This window comes from Palaemon carinicauda, chromosome 3 (assembly GCF_036898095.1).
Source record: "Palaemon carinicauda isolate YSFRI2023 chromosome 3, ASM3689809v2, whole genome shotgun sequence".
Classification (NCBI taxonomy): Eukaryota; Metazoa; Arthropoda; class Malacostraca; order Decapoda; family Palaemonidae; genus Palaemon; species Palaemon carinicauda.
The window spans coordinates 163,170,706-163,187,032 of record NC_090727.1 but is presented as its reverse complement, the minus strand read 5'-3'; the positions used below and the strand labels follow the sequence as shown (position 1 = coordinate 163,187,032).

Below are 16,327 nucleotides of genomic sequence, written 5' to 3'. Positions count from 1 at the left end.
GATATTTATTTCCCTAAATACGTATGTTTTTTTTCACTAAATACCTATATTTATTCCAACAGCTCATTTGTTTCTATTACTTTTTTTCTGGAATATTTCCCCAATTAGAAATAAACCTTAATGATCTTGCCCTTTTTTCCACCGAGACGGGGAAAACTGACAAACGAAAAAGGGTGTATAAAAATTCTGAATATATAATTAATGCCAACGAGATCTCTTCTGTAACGACATCATGTAATTTGATTGAAAATTAAGTTTCATTTTATTGCGATTTAGCGTTTTTTTTTTTCTATTTTCCAATTATCTTACTGTGCATTTATATTTTGGCCGTGTCATTATTATTATTATTATTAGTAGTAGTAGTAGTAGTAGTAGTAGTAGTAGTGTTATTATTATTATTATTATTATTATTATTTTATAATTAATATTATTATTGTAATTATTATTGTTATAAGCATTATTATTATAAATATTATTATTAATATTAGTATTATTATTATTAGTAGTAGTAGTACATTAGTAGTAGCCAAGCTACAATCCTGGTTAGAAAAAGCAGATTACTATAAGCCCTAGATCTCTAACAGGGGAAGTAGCCCAGTGTGGGAAGGAAATAAGGGAATTTTAGATACACTAAATATACTGTAAATCATGAATAAGAAAAATATGAAATATTTTAAGATCAGTAATAACGTTAAATGGACCAGTCATATATGAACTATAAAACGAAACTTGATTTGGATGTACTGTATTATTATTATTATTAGTAGTAGTAGTAGTAGTAGTAGTAGTAGTAGTAGTAGTAGTAGTAGTATTTGTATATACATGTTGATTTTAATGTAGATTTACCTTAAATTTGTATAGACATTTCCAAAAAAAAAATCATTTTTTATGTCCGTCAATTTTTTACCCTCCTGTCTCCGATTCCTGTCTTTTGTCACTTAGCGACAAAGCATAATTAGGTCTGTCTCTCCTTCTCCCCCATCTGTCTCTCCAGTGTGTGTGTCACGTTTACATTGTTTCAACTATTTAATCGCAATGTTGACCATGAAATTGTCCGCTAAAACAAGTGCTTTCTTTGTTGGCAAGAGACAATCTTATATTGCCATATCATTTACTGCACTTTTTTCCTTTGCCTGCACATGTACCGAATAGTCTGGTATATTCTTTACACATTCTTCTAATTGCTCATACACCTGATAACACTACAATAAATGAAAATTCTTCTTCACCCATGAAGTCAACTATTGCACTTTAATTGTTCTGTGGCTACTTTCCACTTTGGTTAGGGTAGAAAGAGACTCTTTAGCTATGGTAATCAACTCTTCTAAGAGAAGGACAGTGCAAAATCAATATTGTTCTCTACTCTTGGGTAGTGCCATAGCCTCTCTGCCATGGTCTTTCTCTGTCTTGGGTTGGAGTTCTCTCGCTTGAGGGTACACTCAAGCACAGTATGCTATGTTTCCTTATTTCCTTAACTCACTTGGCTATTTTCCCTATTGGAGCCCTTTGGCTTATAGCATCCTGCTTTTCCAACTTGGGCTTTAGCTTAGAAAATAATAATAATAATAATAATAATAATAATAATAATAATAATAATAATAATAATACAATTTGGTATACGGTCACATTGCAAAATCACTAGCTCTTGCCCTTCAATAATCTATACAACTAATATTGAAAGACGCTATCAGCAAGGAAGTGTTCTCAAAGTCTCCTCCCTTTTTTCAATGACCTAGAAGTGAATTTTGATATATTCATTCTTTTCATGTTCTCTGGAAATTCTCATGGGAACCGAGCAAGCCCAGATTCTCAGTCTGGCAGACGCTTCTCCGTTCCTTTGAAAGGAAGTATGGTGTTTTAGGAATCAGAGGTATTCCTATGGGAAATGTCACCTCGATGGCACTTGTATTCTACATTTTTTTTTTTTTTTTTTTTTTTTTTTTTTTTTTTTTTTTTTTTTTTTTTTTTTTGTAGTCACTAACACTGTACCATTTTTGTTTTGCGTACATGTGCTATTTTTACAAGGTTAAAGTTTGTCAGGAAAGTTAGTTCTCCATCATTACTTATATTAGATAGACAAAATAAAATTCATGTTTTAGGAACTATCTTCAAACTATGAACCAATTATGTTTATCGGGTGAGCTTGTTTCTAGGAAGATTATAAACTAGAATTCTATTACAATATAGTTAAAATTGAAATTGACTAAAAATGGAAAAGCGTGGAAGAAAATAGTGATCAATGTATACAGGTATATATATATATATATATATATATATATATATATATATATATATATATATATATGTATGTATATATAGTGTGTATATATATATATATATAGAGAGAGAGAGAGAGAGAGAGAGAGAGAGAGAGAGAGAGAGAGAGAGAGAGAGAGGAGAGAGAGAGAGAGAGAGAGAGAGAGAGAGAGAGAGAGAGAGAGAGAGATAACATTGAAACTGACTAGGAAATAGAAAGAGAGGGAAAATAGTAGTGATATATATATATATATATATATATATATATATATATATATAGTATATATATATATATATATATTGATAACATTTAAACTGAATTGGAAATAGAAAAACAGGGAAGACAGTAGATATGTGTGTGTGTGAATTAGATTAAACATAAATTAAGAAATCTTTCAAGAATAGAAGGATAAAAGAAGTTGATGTGGATGTGAAAGAATATTATCCTTAATACTTCCATACGGGACTCAACACAAGTCAGTGGGTGGGATCAGATGTATAATACTCCAGAAGTGAATGAATATCCTCGAGGAACCAAAGAAAGTCAAGTGGTTAAGATGTAGATAGAAGACGTCTTCGGGAGATGACAAAAGAGACCCTGAGAATGCTATTGACGTTGTAACTATGGGTGAGGAGGGATAGAGGATGGATAAAGGAGTTTTGAAGTATATATAAGCTGGTGATGTGTTTTCTTTTTCAATATCCTACGGTTTACCATTTATTCTTCTAGGGAACTTTTTATTTTACGTTTTATTATAACGTTTGATAGAATCATCCATGGATTATTTTTAATTTTATATATATTGATATGATTATGTATATATATATATATATGTGTATATATATATATATATATATATATATATATATATATATATATATATGCATACATATATATACATATGTATATGTATACACACACACACATATATATATATATATATATATATATATATATATATATATATTATATATATATATGCGTGTGTATAACGTGTATATATATATATATATATATATATATATATATATATATATATATATATATATATATATATGTGTGTGTGTGTGTGTGTGTGTGTATTTGATATTATATATATATACATATATAAATATATATATATATATATATATATATATATATATATATATATTTATATACATATATATATATATATGTGAACATATATGTGTGTATGTGTGTTTATTATAGTATACATATGCATACTCATATACATACAAATATGCATACATTCCTTTTCTACCAAATGAATTGTTCATCATATATCTCCTATTTAAACTTCAACCCGAAATATTCAGATTCTGCTTAAATCGAAGCTTAAACTCTATGCATTCAATTTTCCTTTTTCCAGACAATGCAAAGTCCATTGGTTTTTATAATCAATATGGACCATTTTTCTATTTTCAGATACGTCAAAGTCTATTTGCTTCCGGACAAATCCAAGAGTGGTAAGAGGAAGACGAAGGTCAAGAAACATACACTCAACCCTGTCTTCGAAGAGGTTCTCAAGGTAAGAGAGGGGGTGAGATGGATTTTTGGGATAAATTTAGAATATTCATTGAAAAGGACTTAGTGCGTTGGAGTACTTCATCCGCAATGGCTGTCCGTAATAAATTTTGATGAATTAACTCTATACCTTATTTATTTTGCGTACATTTCGCTATTCTCTGAACCGTTCAAATATGTCAGGAAAGATTGTCTTTAAGAATACATTAATACCCCATATACAGTAGGTCTCCCGTTTTCATTAATAGCATCTCGAAAGAGTTCATTAATTTTTATACAAATGTTTTAATGTTTATTATTTGACCATGTTCATGTTTTCTTATTTCTATATATTTTTAAATGTCATTCTATTTTCATAAATCAATTATTTCATATCAGATTGATTTGCAAATTAAATCTGAAAATCATACTACACACAACCTTTATACATACTGTGTATATATATATATATATATATATATATATATATATATATATATATATATATATATATACAGTATATATATATATATATATATATATATATATATATATATATATATATATATATATATATATATATATATATATATATATATATATATACTGTATGTGTATATACAATGCCTATAGATAAAAGATATACATATTCATGTGTATATATGTCTATAGATATAAGATATGCATACATATATATATATATATATATATATATATATATATATATATATATATATATATATATATATGCATATATATATACTGTATATATATTTATTTATTTATTTATTTATTCTCTGCTTGAATAATCTAACATTTTGCCTCATCCCAACAGTTCAGTACAGCATCAGTGAGCGAACTCAACTCCCGAACGCTGTCGGTCTCCGTATGGCACAGTGACATGTTCGGTCGAAACGATTTCCTCGGCGAAGTTATCATAGCTCTGGCAGGCACCGTGTTCGATGACGTCACTCCCAAATGGTATCCTCTTCAAGATCGGGTAAGTGTTGATGCCCTTCATCCTCGGAATAAAAAGTCGATAGTTGTTAACACTTCAGTGTTCAAAGGGTTTACAAGTCCTTTTTACCTTCGATATCCTTCCACTGGGATAAGGAGTTCATTGACGTGTGTGTGACAGAATATTGGAAGGATTAAAAAAGATATATTCAAGATTATTTATTATTGAGAATGTTACCCTAGGTCAGGTTCATTAACCTATTCGTTGTTAAGTACTTTGAGGAATAATCGATGATTTTATATTATATATCCAGTTTTATGTCCCTAGAATTTTTATTATTCCTTTACCTTCACGTACACCGAATAGTCTGGACTATTCTTCACATATTCCTCTTTCCTCATATACCTGGCAACACCAAGATAACAGAATAATACTTCTTCAATCAAGAGGCTAACTATTGCAATGTAATTATTCAGTGGCTACTTTCCTCTTGGTAAGGGTAAAAGAGACTCTTTAGCTATGGTAAGTAGCTCTTCGAGGAGAGCGCCACTCCAAAGTCAAACCATTGTTCTCTAGTCTTTGGCAGTGCCATAGCCTCTGTTAAGTGGTCTTCCAATATCTTGTATAGAGTTCTCTTGCCTGAGGATACACTCAGGCCCACTTATTCATTCTGGTTCCTCATTTCCTTTTCTTACTGAGCTCTTTTCCCTGTTGGAGCCCATGGGATTTTATCAACCTGCTTTTCCAACTAGGGAGAATATGTAAAGAATGGGCCAGACTATTCGGTGTATGTGAAGGCCAAAGGGAAAATTAACCGTAACCAGAGATTATGCACGTTTATGTTTTCACTTCCTTTATACATTTCCAGACGGAACCCATGGAGGACCTGAGCTACAGCCCAAAGGGTGACCTCATCATCGCACTGAAATTCGTGCCTCCGGATGCTATTAGCAGTCGGAAAGCCAGGAGATCTCGCGGGGCTCTGCACGTCCTGGTGAAGGAGGCCAAGAGCCTTGCTGCAGCAAGACCTCATGGCACTGCTGATCCAGTCTGTAAAGGGTAAGTAACTCTCTTTTCTGTCTATTTCTAAAGGGTGAATAACTCTTTTCTGTCTATTTCTAAAGGGTAAATAAGTTTTTTCTGTCTATTTCTAATGGTAAATAAGTTTTTCTGTCTATTTCTAAAGGGTGAATAACTTTTTTTTTCTGTCTCATTTCTAAAGGGTAAATAACTTTTTTCTGTCTATTTCTAAAAGGTAAATAAGTTTTTCTGTCTATTTCTGAAGGATAAATAACTTTTTCTGTCTATTTCTAAAAGGTAAATAAGTTTTTCTGCCTATTTCTAATGGTAAATAACTTTTCTGTCTATTTCTAAAGGGTAAATAACTCTTTTCTGTCCCATTTCTAAAGGGTAAATCACTTTTTTCTGTTTATTTCTAAAGGGTAAATATCTTTCTTTTCTGTCTCATTTCTAGAGAGTAAATAACTTTTTCCTGTCTATTTCTAGAGGGTGAATAACTCTATTTCCTGTCTATTGATTTTATTGTCAAGTGTTAGTTGTAGAGGAAGATATTATCTACCTCTAAACTTAATTTTAGGGATTTGTTATTTTTTTATTTCAATTGGGTGTTATATCCTGAAAGTCTTAGGCAAGACAGAAACACTCTAACAATCAATGAAGTTTCTTGTTCAATAAAATGATGCTGTAATGGTAATATATATATATATATATATATATATATATATATATATATATATATATATACATATATATATGTATATATATGTATATATATACATATATATAATTTATATGTGTATGTATGTATATAAATATACATATATATATATATATATATATATATATATATATATGTATATATATACATATATATATATATATGTGTATGTATGTATATAAATATATATATATATATATATATACATATATATATATGTATATATATACATATATATATATATGTGTATGTATGTATATATATATATATATATATATATATATATATACACACACACATATATATATATATATATATATATATATATATATATATATATATATATATATATTAGAAGCATGGTAAGGTGATGGGAACAATAAGTAAGTGTTGCCAATGCTTATACAATGTTGCCATATCATATTAATAAGACATGAATTATTCTGCTGATATGCAACACCTGGAAATAACGGTTGAAAGTACATAATACAATTAATGGTACATATAGAATAATGACAATAATAATGAATACTGGTACATGTTAAATGTGTCTTTTCATGTACCTACAGTTATAATTATTGCTATATTATCATAATTATTATTTGATAAACCACACACCACTGAGTTAGTTAAATGCTTTAAAAAAAAAAAAAAAAAAAAAATTTACAGTGATCCATACAATGCGACTAAATCAATCCTTCTTCCCTTCTAGATTGCTCCTTCCCGAGAAGGGCAAATCCTCCAAACAGAAGACCACTGTGTGTAGGAAGACCTTGAATCCTACGTGGAACCACACCTTAGTGTTCGAAGACACGAGCTTGCAGGAATTAACCGAAAGGGCCCTGGAACTCTCGGTATGGGACCATGATCGTTTAGGGACTTCTCAGTTCCTAGGGGGGTGTCGATTAAATCTGGGGAAAGGTAGGTTTTTCATGTGTTCTTTTTATTTATTTTATATTTAATTGTAAATTATGATTTGAATTACAGCAAGATATGGATGAATAAATGTGGAGTTTGGGAAAAACTACGAAAGTTATGATGTTTTGAAATTGAAATTACAGAAATTGTTATTATTATTATTAGTATTATTATTACTACTACTACTACTACTACTACTACTACTATTAGTAGTAGTAGTAGTAGTAGTAGTAGTGGTAGTAGTAGTAGTAGTAGTAGTAGTAGTAGTAGTAGTAGTAGTAGTAGTAGTATCATCTAAGCTACAAAGATCCTAGTTGAAAAAACAGGATGCTATAAGCCAAAGGGCTCCAAGAGGGATTATTATTATTATTATTATTATTATTATTATTATTATTATTATTATTATTATTATTATTATTAGATAAGCTATAATCCTAGTTGGAAAAGCAGGATGCTATAAGCCCAAGAGCTCCAAGAGGGAAAAATATCCCATGAAAATAAATAAAATAAAATATGTTTGAGAAGTAATGAATAAAGAATATAAAATATCTTAAGATTAGTAACAACATTAAAATAAATATGTCACAAACTATGAAGACAGACTCATGTCAGCTTATTTAACATAAGAGCATTCACTGCAAGTTTAAATTTCTGATATTCCATAAATTTAACTGCTAATTAGGAAGATCATTCCACAATCCAGACAAAGCTGGAATAAAATTTGTAGAATACTCTTTAGTATTAAACCATATGATGGAGAAGGCAAGTCTGTTAGAACTACTTGCATACCTAGTAATATGAACAGGATGGTACAGTCTGGAAAGATTCGAATGCAAGGGATGGTCAGAATTAGGAAAATTCTTACGCAACATACACGAAGAACTAATTGAATGAAGGTACCAGAGATTAATATCTAAATCTGGAATAAGAATTTTAATAGACCACAAGTTTTTTCCAACAAATTAATGTAAGTCAGCAGCTGAAGACCAGACAGGAGAACAATTCTTGAAACAAGGTAGAATGAAAGAATTAAAACACTTCTTCGAGATAGATTGAGCACCGAAAATCTTAAAAGACTTTCTCGATAGGCCAATTATTGGTGCAATTAAAGAAGAGAGTGATTGTGTTTCTCCAAAGTAAATTTACTATAAAGAATCCCTCCTAAAATTTTAATGGCGTTGTATACAGTTAAAGAAACCTTATCAATGCATAGATCTTGTTGTTGAGGAGCCACTGGGTTCAAGCTACTTACAATCATACTTTGAGTTTTGTTAAGGTTCAACTTCATACCCCATTATTTGCATCATGCACGAATTTTAGCTAGATCTGTATCAAGGGATTCAGCAACCCCAGATCTACATTCAAGAGATGGAATTGGGGCAAAGAGAGTAGCATCATCTGCATATGCAATACGCTTGTTTTCTAGTCCAAATCACATGCCATGTGTATATAGTATGAAAAGTAATGGGCCAAGAACATTACCCTGAGGAATACCAGATATTGCATTCCTATACTAACTATGGTGGCCATCAACAAGAAGTCTTTGCAATCTATTATTTAAAAATTCACCAATGATGCTAAGAAAACACCCACCTACTCCTAACTGTTTGAGTTTAAAAGCAAGGGCCTCATAATTAACACAGTCAAATGCAGCACTAAAACCAAGGCCAATCATACAAACTTCCTGACTACAATTAAGAGATTTCTGTGCAGTGTTGGAAATTTTAAGAAGGGCATCACATGCTCCAAGGCCTTTAAAAAAACCAAATTGCAAACTAGGGAAACAGTTTATTATCTTCAGCATACCTATTTAGACATTTTGCCAAAAGACATTCAAAATATTCAGATGATATGGGAGTTATGGAAATTGGGTGGTAATCTGCAGGGCTAGAACTACCACAAGCACATTTGCCTAATGGAGTAACCTTACCAATTCTCCAACAAGAGCAAAGGGAAGCTCTTCTTGCTAACTTGCAAAGGATAACAGACCACATGTGAGCTAAGAAATCAGCTATCTTCATAAAAAGCAAAGGAAAAATACCATTTGGATATACACCTCCATAAGCATCAAGGTCCATCAAGAGTTTTAATTTCACAGTACAGAAAAGCCAAATTAGTTAGTTTAGCTTTAGGAAAACAGAAATGAGGATTATAGAGTTTCTCATTACTCTGCTTACTATCAAACACATTGAGCCATCTGGTTAAGTAAAGGAGGTACTGTTACGTCTGCACCAAAAAATGCATATTTAAGGGTAGCCCACTACTTAGTTCCTGTGTTGTACAAGAAAGGGTTTTTTGTTTATTATCATATTGTATTTCTTTCTTGTTGAAGCATAAACTTTTTCAGCAACAACTTAACAGCACACTACTAAAACAAATACCTTTTAGGCTATTTTTGAGTAAATATTGTATCACCTAGTCTGCAAGTACACTGTACATATATAACCTATTTATATAAACATAAAACATGTCTAATGGATATGAAATAATATTTGTATGTGTGAAAGTTTAATACACTAGTTTCTCTTGATATTTTTTGTCATGTTCAGTAGTCTTCATTAGTTCAGGTATACTTCATGGGAACCTAAGAAGACACCAGTTTACTGAAGTCAATGAACCCAATTTTACATATCTATAAGTCATATTCAGGTTGTCCTTTTTCAAGCCAAAACAAACATCAAATTTGGCCTTTTTTGAATTGGTTGACCTTTAGTAACATAATGAAAAAGGTGGGCCTTAAATAATATATTTTTGGCCCTTTCCTACTAATGGGTTGGCCTTTTAAAGCTGTAGTTGATTAGAAGTTGACCTTTTCTCATTTAGAAAACCTAACAACCCTGACCAGCTGTACAATTTATGTGTTATCTCGAGGATAATTATATTGATTAAATTCCTCTTTCCAGGTAAACATGGAGGCCGGCCTGTTGAGTGGATGGAGGCAGCTGGCATGGAAGTTAAACTCTGGGAACAAATGCTGGAACGCCCTAACCTGTGGGTCGAGGGTTCCATAATGCTCCGACCTACTATGGACAAGCCTATCTACTCATCTTCTATGACCGAGTAGATTATTTGAATAAGAAGAGCATTAATCTTTTTAGACATTTCACACAAAACATTGGGTGCTTTATATATTTGAGATAACTGTAAAGTCTATTCTTTTCTTTGAGTTTTCCTCCAGGTTTATTATTTCAAAAAAATCCCCCTTTTTGATACCCTTATTGTCCAAATGGAGTTCCATATGATTTTACTACATTCCATTAGTAAATAATTCTCTTAGATTCTTAGGCAGCATTTACCATACGGGAACTCCTGCACTATAACATTTTAAAGACATTTAATGGCTTATGATAATAATCCATTGCCCCCCGTGTACTTATAGATCTATCAATGCATCTCATACATTCCTGGTAATTTGTTCATAAAATATTAAATTCATGTTCCTAATTCTTTCAATTTTTTAAGGGAGGTAATGACGATTCCTTTTAAGCTGACGATGAACTCATTACCCATTACTATTTTATTACCTTGGTTAGGTATCAGTCTTCACTTATGCCTGTGGACATACAAATGGCGACATGGCTTGTACCAAAGACTGTTTTGAAAGCAACGAGTCAGTGGCCACTATGCAATGGCCATCTATTTGAGGTTACTAAAGAAGAGACAAACCAAAGTAGATATCTCACTTGTACCCTCGTGCTGTCACCGTTTCTCCTTTTGATTCTTAATTAGTAAAGTGACACGTATGTACTCTGGCAAACTCAGGAATATAACGTTCCAAAATGTCTATAGAAAGAGGGTTTCGTCTGCAACTCAAAGATGATGTCTGTGCACCAAGAATTTGTCTGTATATCTTTAAAAGCAACACATCTTTGTTAATGAAAAAAACTTCAGATTATTTAACATTTTTTGTATTTGGAAAATGGTGCTGTAGTTACAGCTTTGATCCAATGGAGAGGATTCATAAAGAAAAAAATGTATGTAATAATCTGGTCACATATGTAGTCTGTGCAATAGGTGTTTTTTTTTAATGGTCCTCTTCTTTATGTTTGACTCCATAATTCATTGCTGGAGGTGCTGCACATAATATGATCTCTGGTTTCAGTAAAATACAAAATCATGTTTTTGTTATTCTGTTCAACACAAAGATGTAATATTTTTATATATCAAGATATATAAATTTTAATTCATAGTTTTTAAAGGCCATTATAGTATTGCATGGATATAGTTGAAATGTTTTCCGTGTCTCGAGATTATAAATTATATATAAATAAAACTCTATGTATAAAACAATAGTACGGTATTTGATGTTTCAAAGATCAAGAGCTATTTTTATAAAGCATTGTGTTGTACTGTATTGTCTGATAGCACTTACTTCTTGTTTATTGGTACTGAACTTACGCTGATCAAAAATCAATTGCAGGAATACTGTAGTGCTATCATTGGAATACATTCATTAAATTTTTTATAATTACTGTAGATGATTAAATTTTGGGGGGAGGCTTATTACGAAAGATACAAATTTTTGATGCATTTAGATTAGTTGCATCGGATTTCCCAAAAAATTATTTTGCTAGACAATAAAATCCTAGAACAGACCTCAAAGGCAAGACTATTTTTATTAGTTCACTGTCAAAAAAAAAAAGTTTAAAAAATGAAAAAAAAATTAAGTTACAGTGCCAATCAGGAAATGCTGGTATATGATCTATAATTTATCTTGAATTGTACCTAGTACTCATGTATGTAAAGATGTATGCAAGTTTGTATAAATAGTTTTAGGAGTGATGAGAAAATCTTTTTTGTTATAGTGAAAGTTACTGATCTTTTATGTAAAAAGTATACAGTGACTTTTAATTTTATTTTTCTCTTTTTTGTGCCAAGGGAATAATGAAGTATTTTGCAGCAATGCCTCCACTGACACAGAAACACAGATTTAGACTATGGATTTTCAACATATCTATATGAATATATATATATGCAGTATATATATATATATGATATTTCAAGCCTCTTCTAGTATGCTAAGCACTGTAAGTAGAATATGTAATGTTTGAAATATATTGTATGATATTTTTGATGAATAGCATTATATTGAGGCCCAGAGATAATTATTATGAGATGGACGTGAACCCTTTATTGTGGATGGGAATCAAAGTCTTAAGATACATTACAATCCTTCTCGCTGGAAGGACTAATACTGCTTTACTGTACTATAAAGGATTTAGTCCTGTTCCCTATTCTCTTGTTGTTTTTTCTCACATATGTAACTTAAAATAGAGCTTTATCATGTTTAATAAAACACCATGAAAATTTTCTTTGTTTTACATTTTCAACTTTAGAAATGTTGTTCAAGTGAAAGAATATACACTTTTTATAGGAAAGTCTGAAATTTAGATTCACCCGAGAGATATTGCTTACGAGCCAGCTGATTTTTTACCTTAGGACAGTATCTGTGATTAATTAAATAGTAGCAATAATAACACTTTATAAATGGATCATCTGTTTGAGGCATAATATATGGTGAATTCTGAGATGCTTCATATGAAGGAGCTCACAAACCAATAACTGCTTAGGGTTATTGTCTTCGGCACTGCTGTACTTTATAAAATTCAGGTACCACTTATATGATGGAGAGAAAAATCTAAACTGAATAAGGAGGTTCTTAGAAGAATACGGTGAAGATTATACGACATTTCACAAGAACATTGCCGTAAACCAGATAAAAACGAAGGGTAGATCAGACGTCTGGTTTTGGAAGATCTCATGTACTTCAAAACATATTTTTTCAGGTTACTGTTATACTTTTATTCACCATTCATGGGGAAGAGCAAAGCCATAACTAGCACAGAGTTATGGCTGCTCATACCCATAGAACAAGAGTCATGTAACCTTTACTATACCTCACATCACCATCATGCCAACGATCCACAGACTATCATATAGTGGATTTGCAGTGAATTAGTAGTAGGTATAAAAGTTTCTGCCCCTGCAAATTCCCTCTTGTTGTAACTAATCTACATTTGCAAGACAATAACCATTGGAGGTTGATGGAAGACATCCTATATCCATGATTTTCTTTGATTAAATTTTTAGAAATTAAATTGGGCATCTTTGCATTTTTCGTTCGTGAATGTAATCTTCCTCAATATTTATGATTTTGTGTTAGCTCTTCCTTTTAAAGGATAAGGCATGAAATGAATTATCTCGACTTTTCTTTAAGATAAGGCATGAAATTATCTCGGCTTTCTTCTGTCCTTCACCCTGTCTTTCTCAATTCCTATCAGATTTAGGTCTCCATCTATCAACTCTTAGCTTGCCTCATGTTGGACGTGTCAGATGAAAATTTAAGGCCACAGGAACTGTGTGTCTGGTAACTGGTGACTGTCATTTTAGAATGAGAACTTGTTGCCTGGTAAGTTGTGACTGGCCTTTTAGAATGAGAACTTGTTGTCTGGTAAGATGTGACTGGCATTTTAGAATGAGAACTTGTTGCCTGGTAAGATGTGACTGGCATTTTAGAATGAGAACTTGTTGTCTGGTAAGATGTGACTGGCATTTTAGAATGAGAACTTGTTGTCTGGTAAGTCGTGACTGTCATTTTAGAATGAGAACTTGTTGCCTGGTAAGATGTGACTGTCATTTTAGAATGAGAACTTGTTGCCTGGTAAGTTGTGACTGGCATTTTAGATTGCAAACTTGTTGCCTGGTAAGATGTGACTGTCATTTTAGAATGAGAACTTGTTGCCTGGTAAGATGTGACTGGCATTTTAGAATGAGAACTTGTTGTCTGGTAAGATGTGATTGGCATTTTAGAATGAGAACTTGTTGCCTGGTAAGATGTGACTGTCATTTTAGAATGAGAACTTGTTGCCTGGTAAGATGTGACTGGCATTTTAGAATGAGAACTTGTTGTCTGGTAAGATGTGACTGGCATTTTAGAATGAGAACTTGTTGCCTGGTAAGATGTGACTGTCATTTTAGAATGAGAACTTGTTGCCTGGTAAGTTGTGACTGGCATTTTAGATTGCGAACTTGTTGCCTGGTAAGATGTGACTGTCATTTTAGAATGAGAACTTGTTGTCTGGTAAGATGTGACTGTCATTTTAGAATGAGAACTTGTTGCCTGTTAAGATGTGACTGGCATTTTAGAATGAGAACTTGTTGTCTGGTAAGTCGTGACTAGCATTTTAGAATGAGATGTACTCTACAACCTTATTCCAGGACAGTGAATCAGTTGTTGGTAATCATTCTCCAGATCACGTGTTCACTTTGTTTGCTGTTTTAGATCAATTTAACCCCCCAAAAAAGCCACTGGTAGGCCTACAGGCTCTTGCACATGTGGTAGCCCATAGGGATGAGAATTTTGGAGCTGAAGACAGCCACATACACTCGAGTTCTTTGTTAGTCCCATAAAAAGAAAAAAATATTCTAAGTGATGAAGAATTGTCGTCACCCTAAACAGATAGTAATAATGAGTGCCGGTTAAAGGTGTTTGGTGAAATATAAACTTGAAAACACTGAGTTTAGTCTTCTCCCTTCCCGAAAAAGTTTGCGACCTAGGTGGTCAAACAGAATTTCTACCTGTTAAGGTACAAAGCTCACCGATACTAAAATGCTAGATGATACAAACACCAAAAGGAAGCCTGCCTTCATCTAAAAACTGAGGTAAGGTTTAACTGTTTCATATGCTGTCCATGCGAATTTATGGGGAAGTGAGACTGGGCATATCCAGGAGGCTTAATATTTATTTTGGGTATGTATTCCTGAAAGTTTTGTCATAATCTTAGATGAAGAATAATCTATTCTTCACATCTGAAAAATCTTAAAATAACCTTGACTGTCCAAAGAGATTACCAAACAATTCTTTACCCAAGGGGTTAACTACTGCAATGTAATTTTTCTGTGGCTACTTTCCTCTTGGTAGGGGTAGAAGAGAGACTTAAGCTATGGTAAGCAGGTCTTCTAAGAGAAGGACACTAAAATCAAACCTTTGCACTTTATTCTTGGATTAAAGTTCTCTTGCATGAGGATACACCCGGGCACGCTGCTCTATCTTATTTCTCTCCCTGTTGTTCTTTTTAAGTTTTTATAGTTTTTATATGAAAGATCTAATTTAATGTTGATACTATTCTTAGTGTATTTTAGTTTGATTGTTTATTACTTCTCTTGTAGTCTATTTAGTTCCTTGTTTCCCTTCCTCACTGGGCTATTTTTCCCTGTTAGAGCCCTTGGGTTTATAGCATCTTGCTTTTCCATTTAGGGTTATAGCTTAGCTTGTAATAATAATAATAATGATAATAATAGTGATAATAATAATAGTAATAATAGAGGTGTAGTATCTGCCTTGATTTGCTTGTCTTTCTGTTAGCAATTGAGATTTTTTTTAACTTTCACAATGTCTTTCCAGATTAAAAACTTTCAGTATAGTAGTTTCTTCTAACTCCAAGTCAAATCGTGATATTTTGATCGCAACCAGATTTCTGGGAATACCTAGATCAGCGAAAGGTGGCTTATTATGATTGTTGGTCATTGAGTTCAAACCAGGCTTACGGCTTGATAGATTTTATTGAAATTAGGTCCCCAGAAAGTTATATCTCAGAAGAAGGGCTCTGTGATAGCAAAGATAAATGTATTTTGACTGAATAGTATAAAGTTGCTAAAACTAAATTGGATTGGCTCCGATCTATTGACAATACAATGGACAAAAGGAGAATGAGTCCATTCTTTGAAAATACCATAAATTTGTTTCAACTTCTGAGCCTATGAGTTCGTAAACATTTTTATCAGTAAAAACTGCTAATCACGTAAGCATTGATTAAGGGAAGTTTATATCGCATTTCTCCCCATATCGAACGTACATGAAGTTGCTGCCCACTTCTCTCTCTCTCTCTCTCTCTCTCTCTCTCTCTCTCTCTCTCTCTCTCTCTCTCTCTCTCTCTCTCTCTCTCTCTGT

The 16,327-nt window shown here is 32.1% G+C and overlaps 2 protein-coding genes across 2 annotated transcripts in view; one reads left to right on the top strand and one right to left on the bottom strand.

Moving 5' to 3' along the window:
* LOC137635050 (synaptotagmin-like protein 5) overlaps window positions 1-12,686 on the top strand; it is a 264,982-nt gene extending 252,296 nt beyond the window's left edge. The window contains exons 2-6 of the mRNA XM_068367642.1: window positions 3,686-3,788; window positions 4,599-4,763; window positions 5,590-5,780; window positions 7,172-7,380; window positions 10,281-12,686. Of these exons, the coding sequence (XP_068223743.1) occupies window positions 3,686-3,788; window positions 4,599-4,763; window positions 5,590-5,780; window positions 7,172-7,380; window positions 10,281-10,441 (829 nt within the window). The 3' untranslated portion in view covers window positions 10,442-12,686. The remainder of the gene's footprint in view (window positions 1-3,685; window positions 3,789-4,598; window positions 4,764-5,589; window positions 5,781-7,171; window positions 7,381-10,280) is intronic.
* A 989-nt stretch (window positions 12,687-13,675) lies between these two features.
* LOC137635034 (uncharacterized) lies at window positions 13,676-14,476 on the bottom strand. Its single transcript, XM_068367641.1, has one exon. It carries the CDS (start codon window positions 14,474-14,476, stop codon window positions 13,676-13,678), a length of 801 nt encoding a protein of 266 aa, XP_068223742.1.
* Between the last annotated feature and the right edge of the window lie 1,851 nt (window positions 14,477-16,327).